A 23,403-nucleotide genomic window follows, 5' to 3' on the forward strand; every position below is an offset into this window, starting at 1 on the left:
TTGTGAGCCCTCGCGGTCAGGGTCTTCTCTCCTCCTGTACAAGACATGACTTATATTGTTTAAGATTATTGTACTTGTTTTTATTATGTATACCCCTGCTCACATGTAAAGCGCCATGGAATAAATGGCGCTATAACAATCTGGGGGCCACACATTGTCACATTGGATTCAATATCACAGCTCTGTGCTCACCAATAATTAGAGTTTAATACTGCTAGCACTAGGTGGATAACAACTGCCAACACCATTTCTAGAATGTGTGTTAGGATTAACACAATGAAGAGTTATAAGAAAAGATGCTCTAAAATTGTTACGGAATGGGGAATACAATTATTTATTAAATAGACATTTTGGGGGAGAAGATGGGACCTGATTAACACTGGGTCCACTTCTGCGTGTGGTAATTCCTTTTGTCTGTTCTTTTCTGCAAACTGTATCAATGCCCAAAACCGATCGGTCTCATAACTGATGGAAATAGAAGCAGATGGGCCCTATTGGTAAATTTTGAGCACTGTTCCTTCAGTTCTTTGAACAAGAACAAAAAATGTCTGACTTTTTTTTCCCTTGTTCTAAAACCGTACACATAAGGCTACTTTCACACTAGCGTCATGCACTGCACGTCGCTATGCGTCGTTTTGTTGAAAAAGCGCATCCTGCAAAAGTGCTGTCTCTCTCCCTGCAAGTGTTAAGTTGAGAGTGGGGGGGGGGATCTCACAGTACAGAAGAGGTCAGACAGGGGGCAAGAAGATGTTTGCAGCACAAGGGAAGCACCAGGACCCGGTAAGTATACATATCGTATATACAATGCCTACAAGTAGTATTCAACCCCCTGCAGATTTAGCAGGTTTAATAAGATGCAAATAAGTTAGAGCCTTCAAACTTCAAACAAGAGCAGGATTTATTAACAGATGCATAAATCTTACAAACCAAAAAGCTTTGTTGCTCAGTTAAATTTTTATAAATTTTAAACATAAAAGTGTGGGTCAATTATTATTCAACCCCTAGGTTTAATATTTTGTGGAATAACCTTTGTTTGCAATTACAGCTAATAATCGTCTTTTATAAGACCTGATCAGGCCGGCACAGGTCTCTGGAGTTATCTTGGCCCACTCCTCCATGCAGATCTTCTCCAAGTTATCTAGGTTCTTTGGGTGTCTCATGTGGACTTTAATCTTGAGCTCCTTCCACAAGTTTTCAATTGGGTTAAGATCAGGAGACTGACTAGGCCACTGCAACACCTTGATTTTTTGCCTCTTGAACCAGCCCTTGGTTTTCTTGGCTGTGTGCTTTGGGTCGTTGTCTTGTTGGAAGATGAAATGATGACCCATCTTAAGATCCTTGATGGAGGAGTGGAGGTTCTTGGCCAAAATCTCCAGGTAGGCCGTGCTATCCATCTTCCCATGGATGCGGACCAGATGGCCAGGCCCCTTGGCTGAGAAACAGCCCCACAGCATGATGCTGCCACCACCATGCTTGACTGTAGGGATGGTATTCTTGGGGTCGTATGGAGTGCCATCCAGTCTCCAAACGTCACGTGTGTGGTTGGCACCAAAGATCTGGATCTTGGTCTCATCAGACCAGAGAACCTTGAACCAGTCAGTCTCAGAGTCCTCCAAGTGATCATGAGCAAACTGTAGACGAGCCTTGACATGACGCTTTGAAAGTAAAGGTACCTTACGGGCTCGTCTGGAACGGAGACCATTGCGGTGGAGTATGTTACTTATGGTATTGACTGAAACCAATGTCCCCACTGCCATGAGATGTTCCCGGAGCTCCTTCCTTGTTGTCCTTGGGTTAGCCTTGACTCTTCGGACAAGCCTGGCCTCGGCACGGGAGGAAACTTTCAAAGGCTGTCCAGGCCGTGGAAGGCTAACAGTAGTTCCATAAGCCTTTCACTTCCGGATGATGCTCCCAACAGTGGAGACAGGTAGGCCCAACTCCTTGGAAAGGGTTTTGTACCCCTTGCCAGCCTTGTGACCCTCCACGATCTTGTCTCTGATGGCCTTGGAATGCTCCTTTGTCTTTCCCATGTTGACCATGTATGAGTGCTGTTCACAAGTTTGGGGAGGGTCTTAAATAGTCAGAAAAGGCTGGAAAAAGAGATAATTAATCCAAACATGTGAAGCTCATTGTTCTTTGTGCCTGAACTACTTCTTAATACTTTAGGGGAACCAAACAGAATTCTGGTGGGTTGAGGGGTTGAATAATAAATGACCCTCTGAAAAGACTTTTCACAATTAAAAAAAAAAAATAAACAAAGAAATAACATTCTTTTTTGCTGCAGTGCATTTCACACTTCCAGGCTGATCTACAGTCCAAATGTCACAATGCCAAGTTAATTCCAAATGTGTAAACCTGCTAAATCTGCAGGAGGTTGAATACTGCTTGTAGGCACTGTATGTGTATCTGTGTGTGTATCTGTGCAGTATACAGTGTGCGTGTCTGTATATGTGTATAGTAAGTGTGTACATATATACAGTATATAGTATCAGGGCTGCCACTAGAAATTTCGGGGCCCCATACTGGCAACATTTTCGGGGCCCCCTTGAGACTCCACCCAGGCTCCACCCCAGCCCCGCCTCCACGCTCCACCCCTCGAACTGTCCACAGTCCCACCGCTCTCTCTTGGAAAAACTCCACTTCTCACCAATCACACATTGAGGGTACGTGTCCACCTTCAGGATGGCCGGCGGTTGCTGCGTCGGAGCGGCAAACCCGCTCGGCGCTAAGCCCCGCCCCCTACTGTGACGCGATGATGCCGGATGTGTTCATTGCACACATCCGGGATCATCGCACCCCACACATAGGGCCCTGTGTTATAGCTTGCGGCGGCGCAGCTGCCGCAAGGAACACGGACATGCTGCGATCTTAAAAAAAGCGCCGTATGTCCGGAGTCGCAGGGCCGCCGGGTGCGTGTTACCACGCATAGTGGAGACGGGATTTCATAAAATCCCCTTCACTATGCTGGAACATCTGGACGCTGCGTGTTTGACGCTGTGGCCCCACGCACCGTCAAACACGCAGCGTTTACTTAACGTGGACACATACCCTAAGGGTACTGTCACACAGTGCAATTTTGATCGCTACGACGGTACGATTCGTGACGTTCTAGCGATATCGTTACGATATCGCAGTGTCTGACACGCAGCAGCGATCAGGGACCCTGCTGAGAATCGTACGTCGTAGCAGATCGTTTGGAACTTTCTTTCGTCGCTTGATCTCCCGCTGACATCGCTGGATCGTTGTGTGTGACAGCGATCCAGCGATGTGTTCGCTTGTAACCAGGGTAAACATCGGGTAACTAAGCGCAGGGCCGCGCTTAGTAACCCGATGTTTACCCTGGTTACCAGCGTAAACGTAAAAAAAACAAACAGTACATACTCACATTCCGGTGTCTGTCCTCCGGCGTCTCAGCTTCTCTGCACTGTGAGCGCCGGCCAGCCAGAAAGCGAGCACAGCGGTGACGTCTGACGTCACCGCTCTGCTTTCCGGCCGCTGTTCTTACACAGTGCAGAGAAGCAGAACGCCGGGGGACAGACACCGGAATGTGAGTATGTACTGTTTGTTTTTTTTACGTTTACGCTGGTAACCAGGGTAAACATCGGGTTACTAAGCGCGGCCCTGCGCTTACTAACCCGATGTTTACCCTGGTTACCCGGGGACTTCGGCATCGCTCCAGCGCCGTGATTGCAACGTGTGACCGCAGTCTACGACGCTGGAGCGATAATCATACGATCGCTGCGACGTCACGGATCGTGCCGTCGTAGCGATCAAAATGGCACTGTGTGACAGTACCCTAACAGTTCCCATCACCAGATCACACATATAGCCGGCAGCTTTTGTTTTGGCCAAAAGATTTTGTAAGCCGCCACCATAACACGGTAGACTCTTTTGGTGAGGCCCTACTCTGCTGTAACCTATTAAATATTTGTTAAAATATGCAAAACAATTTAGGTATATTTTTATTTATTTTTCAATTTTTAAAATGACCAATAATATCACATAAAAAACAAATACCGCTACACCATGACCAGATGACATATTACAACCACAGTGATCGAATAATATCACATACAAAGAACAAATACCGCTACACCATGACCAGACCGCATATTACCACCACAGTGATCGAATAATATCACATACAAAGAACAAATACCGCTACACCATGACCAGATGACATATTACCACCACAGTGATCGAATAATATCACATACAAAGAACAAATACCGCTACACCATGACCAGATGACATATTACCACCACAGTGATCGAATAATATCACATACAAAGAACAAATACCGCTACACCATGACCAGACCGCATATTACCACCACAGTGATCGAATAATATCACATACAAGGGACAAATACCGCAACACCATGTCCAGACCACATATTACCACCACATAGTGACTGAATACTACAATTCTGATCAGTAATAAAAAAAAAAGCACCACACTATCACCATAAGGCCGGAGACACACTGGTGCGAGATACGGCCGAGTCTCGCTGGTTAAAAGCAAGCTGTGGCACCGGCACTCCGGAGCGGAGCGTGCAGCTCCATGTATTGCTATGCAGCTGCACGCTCCGCTCCGGAGTGCAGGTGCCACAGCTTGCTTTTAACCAGCGAGACTCGGCCGTATCTCGCACCAGTGTGACCCCGGCCTAAGTGCCATTATACACAGGAGAGCTGTACTTAGTATGCAGTGTCTGTGTACAGATAATACAGTGATCACTAGTGAAATTATACACAGGAGCTCTGTATATAGTATACAGTGTATAGTGTCAGTGTACAGGTAACACTGACTTACCAGTGACGTCTCTTGGTGAAGTCCTTCATCTTTCATCCAGCACAGACCGCCATCATGTCTTCCAGCCAGGACTCGTCTCTGCAGGAAATAACAGAGTTATCTCGAGCTCCGCTTGTAGAACACATTACTTAATTTTTCCCAACTTCTACATTACACCGCATAAAGAAAAAGAGGCGACATAGTGTCACTCTACACAGTAACAGGACCGCCCCCTCATTTAAAACAGTGTCCTCAAAAAATAAATACATCACTGCAGTAATAATATCCCTTAATTAGTCCCTATGGTAATAATATTCGCCATCCTGCCCCGTGTGTCTCATTCCTGGCGTCAGCCATATGTTCTCCCATCCTGCCCTCATGAGTATCCTTTCTGCACCATATGATCTCCCCATCCTGCCCCATCTGTCTCCATCATATCCATCCTGCCCCATGATCCTGCACGATCTGTCTCCAATTCTGCCCCCAGTGTCTCCAATCATGCCCCATCTGTCTCCAGTTATGCCCCCATGTCTTTCATCATACCCCATATCTCCATTCTGCCCGTGTCCAGCATCATTCATAGCCCCCGTGTCCAGCATCATTCATAGCCCCCGTGTCCAGCATCATTCATAGCCCCCGTGTCCAGCATCATTCATAGCCCCCGTGTCCAGCATCATTCATAGCCCCCGTGTCCAGCATCATTCATAGCCCCCGTGTCCAGCATCATTCATAGCCCCCGTGTCCAGCATCATTCATAGCCCCCGTGTCCAGCATCATTCATAGCCCCCGTGTCCAGCATCATTCATAGCCCCCGTGTCCAGCATCATTCATAGCCCCCGTGTCCAGCATCATTCATAGCCCCCGTGTCCAGCATCATTCATAGCCCCCGTGTCCAGCATCATTCATAGCCCCCGTGTCCAGCATCATTCATAGGAATGTGCAGCAAACAAACCCCCCCCTCCTCATTGAATCCATGCAGGCAGCAAACCAACCCCCCCCCCCCCCCCCCGGGCCCTGTTTGAATCCGTGCAGGCAGGCAGCAAACAAACCTCCCCACCCCCGGGCCCTGTTTGAATCCGACCCCCCCGTGCAGGCAGGCAGCAAATAAACCCCCCCAAACAGGGCCCGGCGGTGGGGGGGGTTTATTTGCTGCCTGCCTCAGCCTGCACCACGGGTCGAATTCAAACAGGGCCCAGGGGTGAGGGCCCGGGGGTGTTTATTTGCTGCCTGCCTGCACGGGGGGTCTGATTCAAACAGGGCCCGGGGGTGGGGGCCCGGGGGGGTTTATTTGCTGCCTGCCTGCACGGGGGGTCTGATTCAAACAGGGCCCGGGGGTGGGGGCCCGGGGGGGGTTTATTTGCTGCCTGCCTGCATGGGGGGTCTGATTCAAACAGGGCTCGGGGGTGGGGGCCCGGGGGGGTTTATTTGCTGCCTGCCTGCACGGGGGGTCTGATTCAAACAGGGCCCGGGGGTGGGGGCCCGGGGGGGTTTATTTGCTGCCTGCCTGCATGGGGGGTCTGATTCAAACAGGGCCCCGGGCCCTCACCCCCAGGCCCTCACCCCCGGGCCCTGTTTGCATCCGGAGTCCGGACGGACGGTACTAACCCTGCTCGCCCGCCGCCGGCTCCACTCGTCTGGTCCGGTCTGCAGAGCAGCTCCAGCATCCTGCACGTCCTCGGTCCTCTCACCGTGCGGTGGTCCCCTGCTGCCGCCGGCCTGCCTCTTCTGCTCCGCCGTCTGCTCCACCGCCGTCCGCAGCAGGCACGTGGCACACCGCACGCTGCTCTGCTCCGGAATGAGGAAGTGGAGCAGGGCAGCGTGTGACGTCACACGCCCATGATGCACCGGGCCCCTTAAAGCTACAGCGCTCATTTAGCCTGCATTTACACACGCCAGACGCGGAGACGCCAGCCCACAGGTAGTTAATCGGCTCAATGGCAGCGCAGCAGCTGCAGCAGCATGAATAAAATGTCAGAGGGGGCCCGAGCAGAGCGCGGACCGGGTTGTCAGCGTGCTCGGGCGGCGGGCCCCCCTTTTTGCTCCTCATCTCCGGGCCCCATACAGCAGTGATGCCTGTCATGCCCTGATGGCGGCCCTGTATAGTATGATTGTGTATATCTGTGGTGCATGTGTGCATATTTATATATATATATATATATATATATATATATATATATATATATATATACTGTATATATATATACTGTATATATATATACTGTATATGTGCATGTACATACAGTATATAGGATGTGTGGCTGTGTATATTATATTTGTATACTGCATGTGTGCACTATATTGTGTATATGTATGTGAGCATACTGTATATAAACTGAATGTGTGTGTATACCTTATATAGGTCCTTGTACACTGGTGACACTGATATTGGGGTAACACGTACGTGTTTTAAATGGACATGTGAAGGGGTCCTAACAGTGTTGTTGGTGGGGCAAGTTTGATGTGATGCTTCATTGGTGGTGCTGTGTGATCCCAGCAAATTCTCAACATGCTTTGAGCTAATTTTGTGTATTTGCATTACTGAGTAGATGCTAAGAATATGCTGAGATGGCTGGTAGGCAAATTTGATTTCCAGTTTTTAAAATTGGGAAATGTGAAATTCCTATTTCTTTGGGAATTATACATTTTGTTCAGTCGGCTTTATATAATATTTATTTTTATCTAGTAAATAATACTAATTTTTTGTTATTGCACTTAGGCTACTTTCACACTAGCGTCGTGCACTGCACGTCGCTATGCGTCGTTTTGTAGAAAAAACGCATCCTGCAAAAGTGCTTGCAGGATGCGTTTTTTCTCCATTGACTTGCATTAGCGATGCAGTGCGACGCATTGCCACACGTCGCAACCGTCGTGCGATGGTTGCGTCATGTTGCGTCGGACCGTCGCCAACAAAAAACGTTGAATGTAACGTTTTTTGGTGCGTCGTGTACGCCATTTCCGACCGCGCATGCGCGGCCGGAACTCCGCCCCCTCCTCCCCGCACCTCACAATGGGGCAGCGGATGCGTTGAAAAACAGCATCCACTGCCCCCGTTGTGCGGCGCTTCCACAGTATGCGTCGGTGCGCCGCAACGTCGCATTGCGACGTGCAGTGCACGACGCTAATGTGAAAGTAGCCTTTAATGGGTACTCCCACATTTCCAGGATGTGCCACAGTAGTAGATGTGGTTCTCACAAATGGAACAGGCATCTGTTTCGCTGTTAGTGGAGAGATGGCCAGAATTTTGTCTACCTCACCACTTACATCACTGTGTGACGGGCCCTGTGCTCAAAATAGATGCAAGTTCCTTTTGTGGGACTTATACTTAAAGGAAATGTACCTTGAAAGTATTTACTGTTGAGTTATGCAATTTTCCAACAGGCCCTGAACGAGACATAAGTGTTTCTTTTTTGCCTGGAGTGTTTCTTTAGTTTGTTATTTATGCATTTAGTTAAATTGGTTATTTATTGACAAATTATTATTATTATTCACTATTATAGCGCCATTTATTCCATGGCACTTTACATGTGAAAAAGAGTCTTCAGGTTCCTTTTGAAGGTTACCGTGATAGGCTAATAAACACTTTGTTTGATATTACCTCAGTTTGCAACAGAATTAGTATTATTTCTATATAATTGCAAGGTGGGCCCCAAGAATGATTTTTCTCCAGTGGGCCCAAGGTTCTCCAGTCCGACGCTCATTGGCACCTGTCTACTTCTGTTTGCAATCAGTTACACAGCTGATCTGTTTTGGACATGAATTTAGTTATTCTATTTCTAGAATAGAACAGACAACCTGAATTCTTAAACCCAGTTATGAATAAATGCTAATATTGTCTTTGGTTGTTTTGTCTTGAAGTTTTAAACATACTTTGTACAATTATGACAACCTAAAGTCTACCTACTAAATACTTAAAGGAACTCTATCAGCAGATTATGGCTGTACATACCATGCACCGGCGCTTGGAGCAGGCCGGTAGTTCAGATCACATTTCCACTTATTTTACATCTATCACCAATCCTATGTTCCTTGATTGACAACTCTGATTTTACAGAAAACAAAGAAGGTGGAGAAGAATACAGAACAAGTAGATGAGGTGGCACATGAATGCCACGGCCAACCCAAGGGTGCACCAAGCTCCTCTGCTTGGATTTATCATGATTAGACACCTTTTAAGACCCAAAATAGATGGGTTCCTAAAAGGCCATGTTTGCACTATAGTGTGTATCCAAAACTCCTCTCTATACTTTTGTTTAGCCAAACCTGCATATTTTACTCTTTTTTTTTTTTTTTTTTATTTTCATCTTAAAAACAAAAATATGTTCCTCTTTTTGTTTGTATAGAAAGCTGTGCTAATGGATCATGGAATTCGTCGGCTGACCTTTTTGGTAGCACAAAAGGTGATGTATTGCTTTGTTTTCTCTCTATGTGCATTGTAAGACGTGTACACTCATTCTGCGTGCAGATACACATACGCATTTTTATTCATGTTTTATTACGTATAACAATGGTTTTCCCAGAAACGACATTTATTTCCAATATACAGGGATGGGTGATAAATGTGTGATCTGATCAACAGGACTCGACATTACAAAAGAAAGATTAAATCATTTTTTTAAGCTGATCCTCAGAAAACATACAATTTATAATGTAAAACAACTTTGTCCAGACTACAAATTTCTCTCTATCATGTGTTTTTAAACTTTCTGCACACATATTTATTTGGAAAATGCTGGTTTTGTGGGAAGACATTTTTCAAATTCTGTAGAGAAACCTATGAGGAAAAAATCCCCAAAAAGCTATCAATCCCGTGGTCTGCTGCTCTTTGAAAATAACACTATTGACCGGAACTAGACATCAAAACTTATTAAATGAAGTTCCATTTATATTTTCACATAGATTTTAAAGCAGAGAATTGCTTCAGAAATGTTTAGCCCCCAAAACATCACGAGAAACATCACGAAAACATAGCAGCCAGTCTTAAAGTGAACCTGTCAGCTGAATTTTGCTAAGTAAACTACAGGCATTGTCAGGTTGGCAGTGTTAAACCGATTAAAATGATACCTGGGGTGAAGAAATCCATCTTGTGATTTTGAGTTAGAGGTTTTCAGTTAATGAGATGCTCATGCGGGGCGGGACTGTAGGCAGAGTCTTATCTTCCTGCACTAAACCAGAGAAACAAAGGAAAGACCTGCCCACAGGCCTCCCCGAAGCACAAACAGTCTGTTTCTATGATGAGGAACATGTTTGTGCCTCGGGGCGGGCCTGTGTGCAGGTCTTTCCAGTTTAACACTGCCAACCTGACAATGCCTATAGTTTACTTCGCAAAATCCTGCTGATAGGATCACTTTAAGGCAGATCAGATTCTGCTTCCTGTATGACCAACTATACCATATTGTGTTTTTTATATTGCAATTGTTTTCTTATATTCTATATTTAGCAACTGTGTCTAAATTATTGTTAGTTGTAAATATACTATACTAAACTTCTCTTCATTTTTTTTCCTACAGGATTTCAGAAAGCAGGTTAACTGTGAGGTTGACCAAAGGTTTCATGTGAGTCTGCACAAATAAAATTAACTGCTAATATTTTCTTTAGAAACTTATGAGCTACCTAGTTATGAATATTTTAGTAGCTATCGATTATTAGCAGTTTTTTGTTTTTTTTTGGGTGTTGAGTTCAGATTTTCATCCTGCTCGTTCTCTGAGCGAGAATTAGGAATTGAAGCCACTTGCAAGAAAAATTGGCTCAAGAACAATCCGTTGTAAAAGGGTTATCAGACTTAATTTTTTTTTTTTTTTTTAGCAATGACTGCCAATGCTGTGAAAGCGGTCATGTGCTGTTTTACTGGCATCACTGCTCATCAGTGGGAGCCATGATGCCAGAACTACGCAGGTGAGCAGAGATTAGAAGAGCTGTATGGTCAGCGCTAGATTACTGGGGAAAAGAGTAGGTGATTAGTCATTATTTTGTTATTGGATAACCCCTCTAGATTCTGCCGGCCTTTGAAAAAATGTAAACTATTGGTTCAAATATTCTTTACCTGTCAGATGAGCAAAAGTTTTAGTGTAGTTGGTTACTTTTATTTGCAATCACCAAGACGTTTACCCATCAAAAGTGCATTTTCTAGAAAGAATTGCATCATAGCCTCAGCCCTTATGCACTGTGAACAGGGGTGAACCTAGCCTCTCTGCTGCCTGAGGCAAACTGCAAAATCAGTACAAATAAGTCTTAGCAGGACCATATCTGACAACCTCAGCTCCTCCACATAGGGTAACACACACCAACTCTACTATATCCCACTTCCTTACTGCTTTCAGATCTGAAAACCCCAGCTGGCTCACATAGCTTATCTACTTCTGACAGTCTGATGGAGGGAAGTTGTGAGCCGTGACAGAGCTGTGCAGCAGCAGCAGCATGTGGGCCCGGGCTTGGGGGGCAAGTGCGGGTGATGTTTTTTATAGTTACTTACTGCCGGTTACTGCTCTGCGACTAGTCAGACTCCCAGCAATGTGTGTGTCCCAGCAGGTCAGGAGACTGGGCACCGCCTCTGCACCTAAGCCCGGGTAACTAAGTCACCTGCCAGTCACCTTAGGTTGTTGTGACACTGCACTGTCAGCAAGTGTGAGAGCAGGGATTACAGGGAGAGTCGACACCACGTGTTCTGACTGCCGCTCTGCCGCCCCCCTGTCTTTAAGGATGCTCCGCCGCCTGAGGCAAAGTATTCAACTTGCTTCATGATAGCAGCGCCCCTGACTGTGAGACACCTCTCCTAATACCGTTTTTTTTAAGTAGGACAGTTTGTGTGCTGTTTTATACCTGCTGAATGGGAGGAGTGTTGATTAAGTATTCCAGGCTCCAAATACATCTGTGCAATCACTTATTTGATTGTGGATTGCGAAAATCTGACACTGTGCAATTTGCCCACAGTCAGGATTCTGCTGGTTTGCCAGCTTGAACAGTTGGCACATGCACACTGTCAGGATTCAGCAATCTGTTGTCACATAATGTGACTGCGGAAATTCAATAGTAGCCCGGTAAACCTCTTTATCATAGTACATCGTTTTGTCTGAGAGGAAGAATTGTAGCTGCATCAGCAACTGATTAGGTAAAAATAATAGGACTGAAAACTTTGTTTTTCCCGCATAGAACATCTTTAATCTTTTTATATGTGTATGTCTCATAGACGTAGGTATATTGGCAGACATTGAGTTATTTTACAAGTGATTTTTGTTGTTGTTGTGATTTATTACTTTTGTTTTTGAGTATCTTTTTTCATGGATGTGTGTACTTTATCATTTCTTTTTTTTTGCCAAAGGACTGTTTAAATGTCAGAAAATGCTACTGTTTTGGCAAGATGCTCTGTTAATGTAATCTGTATATGGCAGATTCTAAGAAATGTGAAAATCAAGTATGTTGCATTGTAACATGCCCAATCCTGTGTTCTGTTGAAAGATAAGCCACTACCCGAAGAGATTGGCATGGAATTTGTCTTTCTCCTTCGCCTCATTGGGGGACACAGGACCATTGGTGCTATGCTTCTGCCACTAGGAGGACATGAAGTAAACATAGAAAAGAATAACTCTTCCTCTGCAGAATACACCCTCTGCTGGCTCTACCCTGAACCAGTTCTTGCTTAGTGTCCGTAGGATGCACTTGGGTCTTTATTATTTTGGGACTTTATTATTTTAAATAATTTAATATTTAATATAATTTAATATAATTTTTAATATTTTCCCATGGATTGAAGGGGCGACGGGTCCTTTCAAGGTCCCGATCTCCCCGAATTTTCGACAGGCGGAACGTGGAGTGTCGCTTCCCCGTACCCCCTCCTGCATCGTTCTTATGCCTGCGCTCGTTCCAAGGGCGATGGGTCCCCCCACGGTTCTGCTCTCCCCACATCACCAACAGATGGGAACGTGGGGTGTCGCTCACAGCCAGACGCGACCCTGTTCCATTCCATTCCAAGGGACTGAACCCACAGGATACACAGAAGCCCCAGCACAGTCCATGCAGCCCCCCACAGCATCACCACTATTAGAAAGCAGATGATGACGAGAGGCAGATGGTCCCTCTCTGCCTCCCTATCAAAGGTTCGACATCGTGGCCAGTACCTGACAATCCAGCTCCGGAGGAGGAGCACAGCTTCATCTGCACTCGGCAGACAGGAGGACCCCTTACTACAGGTACCGGGCCGACAGCGATGAGTAAAGCTGGGGTTTACGTAAACAGTGCCCACAGGTGGCAGGAGGGCTCCCTATGCAGCGCACGGTTCTGGGCTCCCTATTTGAGACGCATACCACAACGCTTTATCGCGGTCGCGTGCTTCCCTCCCTGCAGCAGCAAATTTAGTCCCTGGCCTCAGGCTTGACTAGGCCACGTCTCGTCGTTACCCCGCCCATAGGAACGGCTCCGCCCATTTCTTCAGGCACTTCTCGCTCTGAACTAGAAGCGCCACAGCGGTGTTCTCGCCCGCCGGCTATGTCTCCGCTCACTTCCTCAGGCACCTCTCGTGTACTAATGAGAAGCGCAAACGCTATTCTCGGCAGCCATTTCTGTTCTCACCGCAAGGCACCTGCAGAACGCACACCGTTGCCTGAAATCCCTGGGAGCACATGACACAGGACCTGAGTAAGCTGAAAACGCTTAACCCCTTCCCTGCAGGAATCCATCCTATCACTGGACAGGAAGCCAAGAGCAAAATAAAAAGGCAACTCCCACTTTTTCCTTCAGTAGTTTCCTGTCCTGCAGACAGAGGGGCGTTGAGTACAGTGCTTAAGGTGCTCTATAACAATTTCTAGCAAAAATCGTAGTGAGTACATTGGCCTATTTGGACATTGAAATGTTATCATTAGCTTTCAGAAAGCTAGATTTCATGTCTGCAATACCAACTGCCTGAAATCTGATATTTGGTCAAAAGGTTCATGGTTTATGTGGAGCCTGCGGCCTTATGGTTGATGCTGGGTTTGGTGTAAGCTGTGCACGACCTGCAGCATGGTGTTTAGCTGTTATCTTGTGTTAGCTGTGTGGTCTGCTGCTTTGTGTTGACTATATGGCCTGTGGCCTGGTGATTAGCTGCCGCCTTGAGTCAGCTGCGGAGCCTGCAGCCATGTGTACATTGCGTGGCCTGCAGCCGTGTGTGTTGGTCTGCTTTCTCTGCCTAATTGCTTGGCTTGATGTGGCCTTTGGCCGGGGATGACTTTCAGTGATATGTACTAACTTTGGGCTGTGTGTGGCTTTTCCTGTTTAGCCAGCTGATTTTTGGCTTGTTAGGTCTGGTGTTTCATTAGTGCCTCACTGTGTGTTTTTCTTCTACCTTTTCCTTGCTTGCGGCTCGGTGCCGCTGAGCTTTGTGATGGATGACTTCCAGGTGATGGGGCCAAAATGCAGTCTTTCATGAGGCTGCTGAGTCCAACAGATTCCCAGTCTATCACTCCTACTTGAGATATGCATGTTGCACTAAATCAAATGTAACTGTTGTCAGACAAGTCATTTCTCCTATGTCTGGAGGCATACAAGTGAACCGGTCAGCATTTATTCTGGTAAACCATATATGTCCTTTATTTGTCCTTCCAGTTAGGGTAAGTACACACAGTGCATTTTTGCTGCGTTTTTTTATGCTAATTTTCAGCTGCTTTTTACAGTACCAGCAAAGCCTATGAAATTTCAGAAATCTCATGCACACACATTAGTTTTTTGTGTGATCAGTATTTTGTGCTTTGCTGCGTTTTTGGACATAGAGCATGTCACTTCTTTCAGCGTTTTTGCTGCGTTTTTTTCACCCATTCACTTGAATGGGTGTTGAAATTAAACAGAGCAAAATCGCAGGTATCATTACTTGCTGCGTTTTTACTGCTAAAAATCCAAGGACATTAGCTTGGACAAAGAGAACAAAAAACGCACCAAATATGCAACAAAAAACACACCAAAAACGCACCTAAACCTGCGTCTTTGACACAGCTTCTTTCTTGCCAAGAAGAGAAGGTTTTGCTGCAGAAAAAAAACGCAAAAACACCCTATGTGAACTTACACTTAGAGTAGTTTTATAAAGACATGGCTATGCTAAACAGACTGAAACCAGGGGCGCTGCTATCATGAGGCAAGTTGAATACTTTGCCTCAGGTGGTGGAGCATCCTTAACCCCTTACTGACATCGGACGGAATAGTACGTCCGATGTCAGCTCCCTCTTTGATGCAGGGCTCCGCGGTGAGCCCCCATCAAAGCCAGGACATGTCAGCTGTTTTGAAGAGCTGACATGTGCCCGCAATAGCGGCGGGTGAAATCGCGATTCACCCGCCGCTATTAACTAGTTAAATGCCGCTGTCAAACGCAGACAGCGGCATTTAACTACCACATCCGGCCGGGCGGCCGGAAATGACGTCATCGCCGACCCCCGTCGCATGATCGGAGGTCGGCGATGCTTCAGAATGGTAACCATAGAGGTCCTTGAGACCTCTATGGTTACTGTTCGCCGGTAGCTGTGAGCGCCACCCTGTGGTCGGCGCTCACAGCACACCTGCATTTCTGCTGCATAGCAGCGAACAGCAGATCGCTGCTATGTAGCAGAGCCGATCGGGTTGTGCCTGCTTCTAGCCTCCCATGGAGGCTATTGAAGCATGGCAAAAGTTAAAAAAAAAAAGTTAAAAAAAATGTGAAAAAAAAAAAAAAAAAAAAAAAGTTTAAATCACCCCCCTTTCGCCCCAATCAAAATAAATCAATAAAAAAAAAAATCAAATCTACACATATTTGGTATCGCCGCGTTCAGAATCGCCCGATCTATCAATAAAAAAAAGCATTAACCTGATCGCTAAACGGCGTAACGAGAAAAAAATCGAAACGCCAGAATTACGCTTTTTTGGTCGCCGCGACATTGCATTAAAATGCAATAACGGGCGATCAAAAGATCGTATCTGCACCGAATTTGAATCATTAAAAACGCCAGCTCGGCACGCAAAAAATAAGCCCTCAACCGACCCCAGATCATGAAAAATGGAGACGCTACGAGTATCGGAAAATGGCGCAATTTTTTTTTTTTTTTTTTTTTTTTTTTTTTTTTTTGTAGCAAAGTTTGGAGTTTTTTTTCACCACTTAGATAAAAAAATAACCTAGTCATGTTAGGTGTCTATGAACTCGTAATGACCTGGAGAATCATAATGGCAGGTCAGTTTTAGAATTTAGTGAACCTAGCAAAAAAGCCAAGCAAAAAACAAGTGTGGGATTGCACTTTTTTTGCAATTTCATCGCACTTGGAATTTTTTTCACGTTTTCTAGTACACGACATGGTAAAACCAATGATGTCGTTTAAAAGTACAACTCGTCCCGCAAAAAAATAAGCCCTCACATGGCCATATTGACAGAAAAATAAAAAAGTTATGGCTCCGGGAAGGAGTGGAGCGAAAAACGAAAATGAAAAAACGGAAAAAGCTCCGGGGGTGAAGGGGTTAAAGATAGGGGGCGGCAGAGCGGCAGTCAGAACACGTGGTGCCTACTCTCCCTGTAATCCCTGCTCTGACACTTGCTGACAGTGCAGTGTCACAACAACCTAAGGTGCCCGGCAGGTGACTTAGTTGCCCGGGCTTAGGTGCAGAGGCGGTGCCCAGTCTCCTGACCTGCTGGGACACACACATTCCTGGGAGTCTGTCTAGTCGCAGAGCAGTAACCGGCAGTAAGTAACTATAAAAAACATCACCCGCACTTGCCCCCCAAGCCCGACCCCACATGCTGCTGCTGCTGCACAGCTCTGTCACGGCTCACCACTTCCCTCCATCAGACTGTCAGAAGTAGATAAGCTATGTGAGCCAGCTGGGGTTTTCAGATCTGAAAGCAGTAAGGAAGTGGGATATAGTAGAGTTGGTGTGTGTTACCCTATGTGGATGAGCTGAGGTTGTCAGATATGGTCCTGCTAACACTTATTTGTACTGATTTTGCAGTTTGCCTCAGGCAGTAGAGAGGCTAGGTTCACCCCTGACTAAAACCATTATATATCCACTTAATCTTCCTAGTTTTAAGTCATAAAATGGACTGGCAGCATTTATGTTGCTAAATTTTAATGTCCTAGTTTATTTTCCTGGTTGGACTTGTAAGATGGGTATGGTTGTGCTAAAAGGAATAAAACCAGTGTAAATCTGTTAATACTACTAGTCTGGAGTCAGAAAATTCAGTCGTTAGCATTAAGGTTGGTAAACATCTGGGTCCTAGTTTATCCTCTTGGTACAGTTGTAAGATTAACCTGGTCGTGCTCAGATGAATAACAGCATCGTATGCCCAGTTAATCCTCCTAGTTTAGAGTCAGAAAACGGAATGGTCCGACATTTGGTTTATAAACATCTGGGTCCCAGTTTATCCTGCTGGCTGGAGTTGTAAAATGATCATGTTTGTGCTTAGATGAATATAACCATAGTAAGCCCAGTTAATGCTCCAAATCTGGAGTCATAAAATGGGTTGGTCAACATTTAAGTTGATAAACACCTATGTCCCGGTTTATCCTCCTAATTGAAGTTGTAAGATGATCATGGCTGCACTAAGTCAAATTAAACCAGAAGTCCAGTTGATTCCCCTAACTGGAGTCATAAATTGGACTGGTCGGCATTTAGGTTGGTAAAACTCTGTTTAAGTTTTTTTTCCTAGTTGAAGTTGTAAGATGGACATGGCTGTGGTAAGGTGAATACTGTAAGTCCAGTTAATACTCGTCTGGAGTCATAAAAAATATTTTGTAGACATTAAATTATTAAAACTTCAATGTCCTAATCAACTTTCCCAGCTTGGAGTGGTAAGATTAATGTAATTGTGCTAAATCTGATGCCATTTTTCTAAATACTAGTTTGCTCTCCTTGTGTGGAGTCATAAGTTGGACTTGTCGGTATTAGGTAGGTAAACTGTCAATATCCCAGTCTATTCTCTTTGTTGGAGTTGTATGACAAACAGAGTTATTCTATTTCTGGCGAAAAATATTCCAAGCCTAGTAAGTCCTCCTAGTTGGAGGTGGGAGAAGGGGACATTGGAGTTAAGTCTCCATAGTCATTATAAACAGTCACTATTCTTGGTTTGAAGTCATGAAACTGGAAAATTTGACTAAGTTTTGTGGCACTATTAAAAGTCCAGTAAATGCTCTTTTTGAAGTAATTGGAACAGCAACTCTACAATATGACTAAAAAGGGAAGAATCACTGGACGTATCTCCTTGCCAGTCAGACTTGTCTAGCGAATGATGAACGTCTTTGCTAGTCAAGATGAATTCCTAGGGTTTGGGGTAAGACTGTTAGGAATATTACACAAAACCAGGTTGAACATCAATAAATGAACATTTTTGGAGTTGTAGGGTATTAAGTCCCTCTCCGCTTCGACCAATGCCATATGAGGTCTCTGTCTCTCTACCTGATTAGTTTCTTCATGCAAAATAATAGACTAAGGGGTAATGTTTAAAAAAAAAAAAAAAAAAAAAGGGAAAGAATATGTGCCCCTCAAGTCCTATTTGTAGGTTTGTCGGTCTCTCTCTTGGCCCGGAGACTAATCTGTTTCACATTAAGCCTTTTCAGCTAACAATCTTCATGGTTGGACTAAATTGCAGGCATCCATTGAGGTTGGAGAGTTGATATCATTTTGGAAAAGAGGATAAACGATCATGTCTAAATGAGTGTTGGGTCGTGGCTCTTTTTTACATTGACTAGCTCAGACTATTTTCTTCCTGTTCTAGTTGTGTCAGGTCATTGTGTAATCAGAAGTTCTCCAAGATGGAATTCTTTGACTGCAGTAATTTGTTTGGCTTAAGCACTATTTGACTTGCGTAGGGGACTTATTGAGTGGTGTCCTAATGGACATACCAAAAAGAGAAACCTATGATATGGTGAAGTTGGATTAATGTTTCTTAGCTACCTTTGGTAATACTAATCTTTTGGTTTCTGAAACCAGGATAATCCTTGTTTCTTGTTTCAGGTGTAAGATCTTACAATGGGTGCTCCCTCCCTATCAGGGGATTTTTGTTATTGTCTCACAGGTGTTGTTATGGGTCAGGGGAAAAATTATAATCACTTACCAGTAATTAGATTTTCCAGAAACCCATGACCGCACTTCTATTTATTGTCTCCGTCTGGCTTGTGGTGGTTGAGGTGTTGGTCTTCTCACGGTGAAGAATGAGCTTGAGTGAATGTATAAATCATAACAATAAGGATGGTAATAAATTTGGGTGACTCCTACTTGACTACTTGTAAACCACTGAAGGAGGAGGGAGTTGCCTTTTTATTTGTGCTCTTGGCTTCCTGTCCAGTGATAGGGGCAGATCCCACTCTCTCAGGTGCTCTCATGGATTTCGGGAAAATCAAATTACGATTACATAATTATTATTTTACTCCCAAAGGAAAAAACATACATCTGTGTTTATATAGATCATATATTAGCAAGGACTGCTGGTTTGTTATGGAAAAAACCCTAGAAACTAGAATTATAGTAAATTTATTTAGTTTTCTTTAGAATAAATTGATAAAACATATTTGACTAAAAGTATTGTATGGCCGTAATGACTAAACCTGCTAAGGAAAGCTTTTCAATCTACTGGATGGATATCCTTGTCCTCGAGGCTACAATGAGTCATTACTGCTGCATCACGTTATCACTTTAATGAAGTTATTTTCTAGAAATTGCACTGCTAGTAAGGGCAGATATCACAATCAAAAACATCTCATTGCTTTTCAACATGAAAAAAACAACAACTTCGCTTCCCATGAATGCAAATTATGCCCCTGCTGCGATCAAATAAGCCAACCATCGTCAAGATAATCAAAATAATTTGCCTAAATTAGCCAATCAAGACATCCTGCATATTAGAGAATGTGAAAACATGCAACACAAATCATCATAGCTGATTATTATACTAATAATCATGGTAAAAACCTAATGAGATGAGAAAATGGAAGTTAGCTGGAGCAAAGCTTTTCCACCTAAACATGCTGGGAAATAATTATATTGACTGTAATTAACACACTAAAAAAATATTGGTCCTTTAAAAAGTTACAAGGAACTCTTGCAGGAAGGCCTGGGGTTATTAGAATGTATATTAGACATACACACTGTCCTAAAGTTATAGTCATTGTAATTATGCTAAATACCAGAAATATACCGTTTTACATCTATAAAGTTCAAGGTGAGGGCTTCGTATGAAAGTTTTAATTTTTTTTATTTTTTAAATGCTACGCAACATGTCTTTTTAACGTTGACAAATTTGGGCATGTTATGAACTTTTAGCCTGGAATTTTTGGATAAGAAAACATTATATAAGAGTTAGTGTGGCATAAATTCTACATATTTAACTATTTCGGTAAAACGTCAGACTAAATGTTGTTCTTTCTTTGAACTTTTACCCAAAATGTGGAATTTTTGAAAAATGAAAACATGCAACAAGAAACAAGCCAAAACAAAGCCATTTGGTATTATATTGTGAAATTGGGTCCATTCAATGAGAGTCCCTCCTTCTTGATGCAAGGAAGACAGAGATCTCCTAAAACATTGTTTTTAATAAAAATTGCAACTTATTTACTGCAATTTTGCACAACTACTTTAGCAGTAATTGAACAGCAAAACCAGCATATGCAAATAAATCCTAAGTACAAGTCATAATCTATAATTGTATTATATGAATGCATTTCTTGTAAGGGCATGTCCTAGATGTTTGGCTAAAAAGGAACTTATGCTGAAAATTGTATCTGATCTGCAGGCAGAGATATCAAACTGTGCCTCATAAATGTTGCACATAGAAAAAATTTGAAGTTAGCAAGCCACATTCCTTGAAGGAAGAGATTACTTGTTCAGCGATACCATTTTTTTTATTTTTTATATATGACTCTTTGATCAATCTTCATTCCATTATTTGTGTGTCAGTATAATAAAGCTACATTTTCGTCTTGTTTTGACTCTCTGTGCCGCAATACATTTCAGCTGAATATGCGTCCAAGGATGCACATCTCACTGAGTGACACGCTAGCGTTCGCAGGCCACTTTCCTCCATGGGCCTGTTTATCGTTATGCCTCATGTCTACGGTGCCCTGTGGGCCGCAGAATGCAGCTTCAGGGTCCGCGACCAGTGTGTTTGTTTATTCTATTAAATCCCTGTTTGTATGCATATGAATCTATTGAGTTGTACTGATCGGTGATTGACAGTCTTCCCTGTATGACTGCATGTAGAGATGGCTGTAAATCAGGGCTGACCGCTGGACTCGTAAGCATACAAACTCCAGAGATTTCAAATGAATAGAATACAATTTGTTATTTTTCGTAATCTGTTGCAAAACAATGTGTCGTAATCATTGAACATGTACACAATGAAAATAATAAGTCCATATGCAGATGCATTAATACAATCTTTGAACACATTCATAAAAAGAAATAGAATAAGGAATTCTCCAGCTGAATGAGACATTTAGACTGAATAAAAGATTCCTAACCCACAATAAAACGCCAGAGAAGTATAGCCAACCAGATACCGACTTACCAGGCTATAACACAGTCAGAGAGAAAGAACACATGAAGAGTCTTAAAGGGGTTGTCTGCTAGTATGACAACGCCTTCTTGATCTAAATGTTTGGCTCCGATAAAATAAAAAAAGCGTATACTCTCATCCCGTGCCAGTGACGTTCCAGCGGTGTTGGCACTCGCGGTCCTGGGGCTCTCATGTGGTTGTATGACACGTGCCCGACGCCCAATCAGTGCTGGCATCACTGTCCCCATCTTCAGACAAATTGAACATGAAGAGGAAGCCAGGGCTGCAGCCGATCTCTGACTTACTCTTCATGTTGAATTTGTACTTTGGCGGGGACTGTGACGCCACAGTTGAATGGGCATTGGGCACCTTGTGTCATCCAACTGCACCAGGACCGTGAGTGCCGACACTGCTTGAACTGTGCCGGCATGCAAGGGGAGTATAAGCATTTTTATTTTATTGAAGCCAAACATTTAGGTCAAGAAGGGTTTGTCCTAGTAGTGGACAATCTCTTTAACTTAATCATGACTAAAACAGAAAATTATTCTACTACTGTACTTCAGGATCCAATACTTCAGGATCAATGGTGAAAAGACTGTCAACCCAAGGAAACCAAACCCTGTGGAATTTAACTAGACATTCCATATTATGGAATCTAACTCTCGTATAACACAATGGTATTAACCAATGCTTTCATTTACCAACAGTTAGGGTCAGTCAGTTCATCATCAAAGGGCAATTGCCTTCCGGTCTCTTTTATAAAGATTCAAGCATGACAATGCCATTGTTCCTCGTCCACTAGCCTGAACAGCGCCGCTAGCTTAGGCTCTCTATGTAAACTAACAGGGTCAGGTAGATCATGCTCCACTGGCATTGGAAAGGAGTTAATCTTAACTGACAATAGGTGCATGTACAGGGCAGGAAGCTGCCCCTTGGGGCCTTTGAGTCCTCTTATTGGTATTCTTGGGTCATAAGTAATATGGGCACTGGCTGGTGAGAGTTGTGTATTCAATGCATTTTTCAATTGGAAGTATCTAAACAAATGCAAATCTTTGGAAACCATTGCCGCCACTTTGATAGTATGGAAGTAGTCGGCCACTAGAAGATTGTGTAGCTGGAACCACATCATAGTTTTTGTTACTGCTCCACCAAATAGTTTAAGCAGAAGTCTGAACAGTGTCATTCTAACACAATTTTAGCACATTTGTATTAAAGTTTGTATACACTTAATATTAATAGTGGTGGATTTCCTGGGCATAAAGCCCTTTTGGTCTGGCTGGATTAGAAAGGATTGTGCGATTAAATGTTAAGTCGAGTTGCAAAGATTTTTGACAGTATTTTGTCTGCATTTCCCAAGGATATTGGTCTGTAAAAGGCACAGTCTAGTAGGTTTTTGTGAGGCAGAAAAATGCATGGTGCCTACAGTGAAAAATGGTGGGGGCAAAATGTCCAAATGTGGGGCTGCATGAGTGCTGCTTGTGTCGGGAAGCTACATGTTATTTGTGGTATCATGAAATCACAGATGTACTGCTCTATACTGAAAGAGAATATGCTACCATCACTCCATGCCCCTGGTAGATGTATACACCTCCTTACACTTGGCTGCTCTAACTTGGAATTTCACGGCCATCTTCTCTTGTGCTGTTGTTCTTTTAACAAAGGAGATAGAGGATCTGAGACCTCCTTTAAGGTACAAGGGTATCGCAAAAAAGTAGAATAAATTATAAGTTAATAATAATAATAATAATAATAATAATAATAATAAAAATAATTTTATTTATATAGCGCCAACATATTCCGCAGCGCTTTACAAATTATAGAGTGGACATGTACAGACAATAGACATTACAGCATAACAGAAATCACAGTTCAAAACAGATACCAGTAGGAATGAGGGCCCTGCTCGCAAGCTTACAAACTATGAGGAAAAGGGGAGACACGAGAGGTGGATGGTAACAATTGCTTTCGTTTTTCGGACCAGCCATAGTGTAAGGCTCGGGTGTTCATGTAAAGCTGCATGAACCAGTTAACTGCCTAAGTATGTAACAGTACAGACACAGAGTGCTATTAACTGCATAAAGTGTATGAGAATATGATACGAGGAACCTGATTGTTTTTTTATTTGTTTAACCTCTTTCTGCCAGCTG

General features: G+C 43.7%; 1 protein-coding gene across 2 annotated transcripts in view; it reads left to right on the forward strand.

Annotated features, from left to right (window-relative positions):
• Positions 1–23,403, forward strand: part of ACACA (acetyl-CoA carboxylase alpha) — a 483,059-nt gene that overhangs the window by 191,373 nt on the left and 268,283 nt on the right. For both annotated transcript variants that reach the window (XM_077295311.1, XM_077295310.1), the window contains exons 34-35: positions 9,132–9,188; positions 10,299–10,343. In XM_077295311.1, the coding sequence (XP_077151426.1) occupies positions 9,132–9,188; positions 10,299–10,343 (102 nt within the window). The remainder of the gene's footprint in view (positions 1–9,131; positions 9,189–10,298; positions 10,344–23,403) is intronic.

Source organism: Ranitomeya variabilis, chromosome 3 (genome assembly GCF_051348905.1).
Source record: "Ranitomeya variabilis isolate aRanVar5 chromosome 3, aRanVar5.hap1, whole genome shotgun sequence".
Classification (NCBI taxonomy): Eukaryota; Metazoa; Chordata; class Amphibia; order Anura; family Dendrobatidae; genus Ranitomeya; species Ranitomeya variabilis.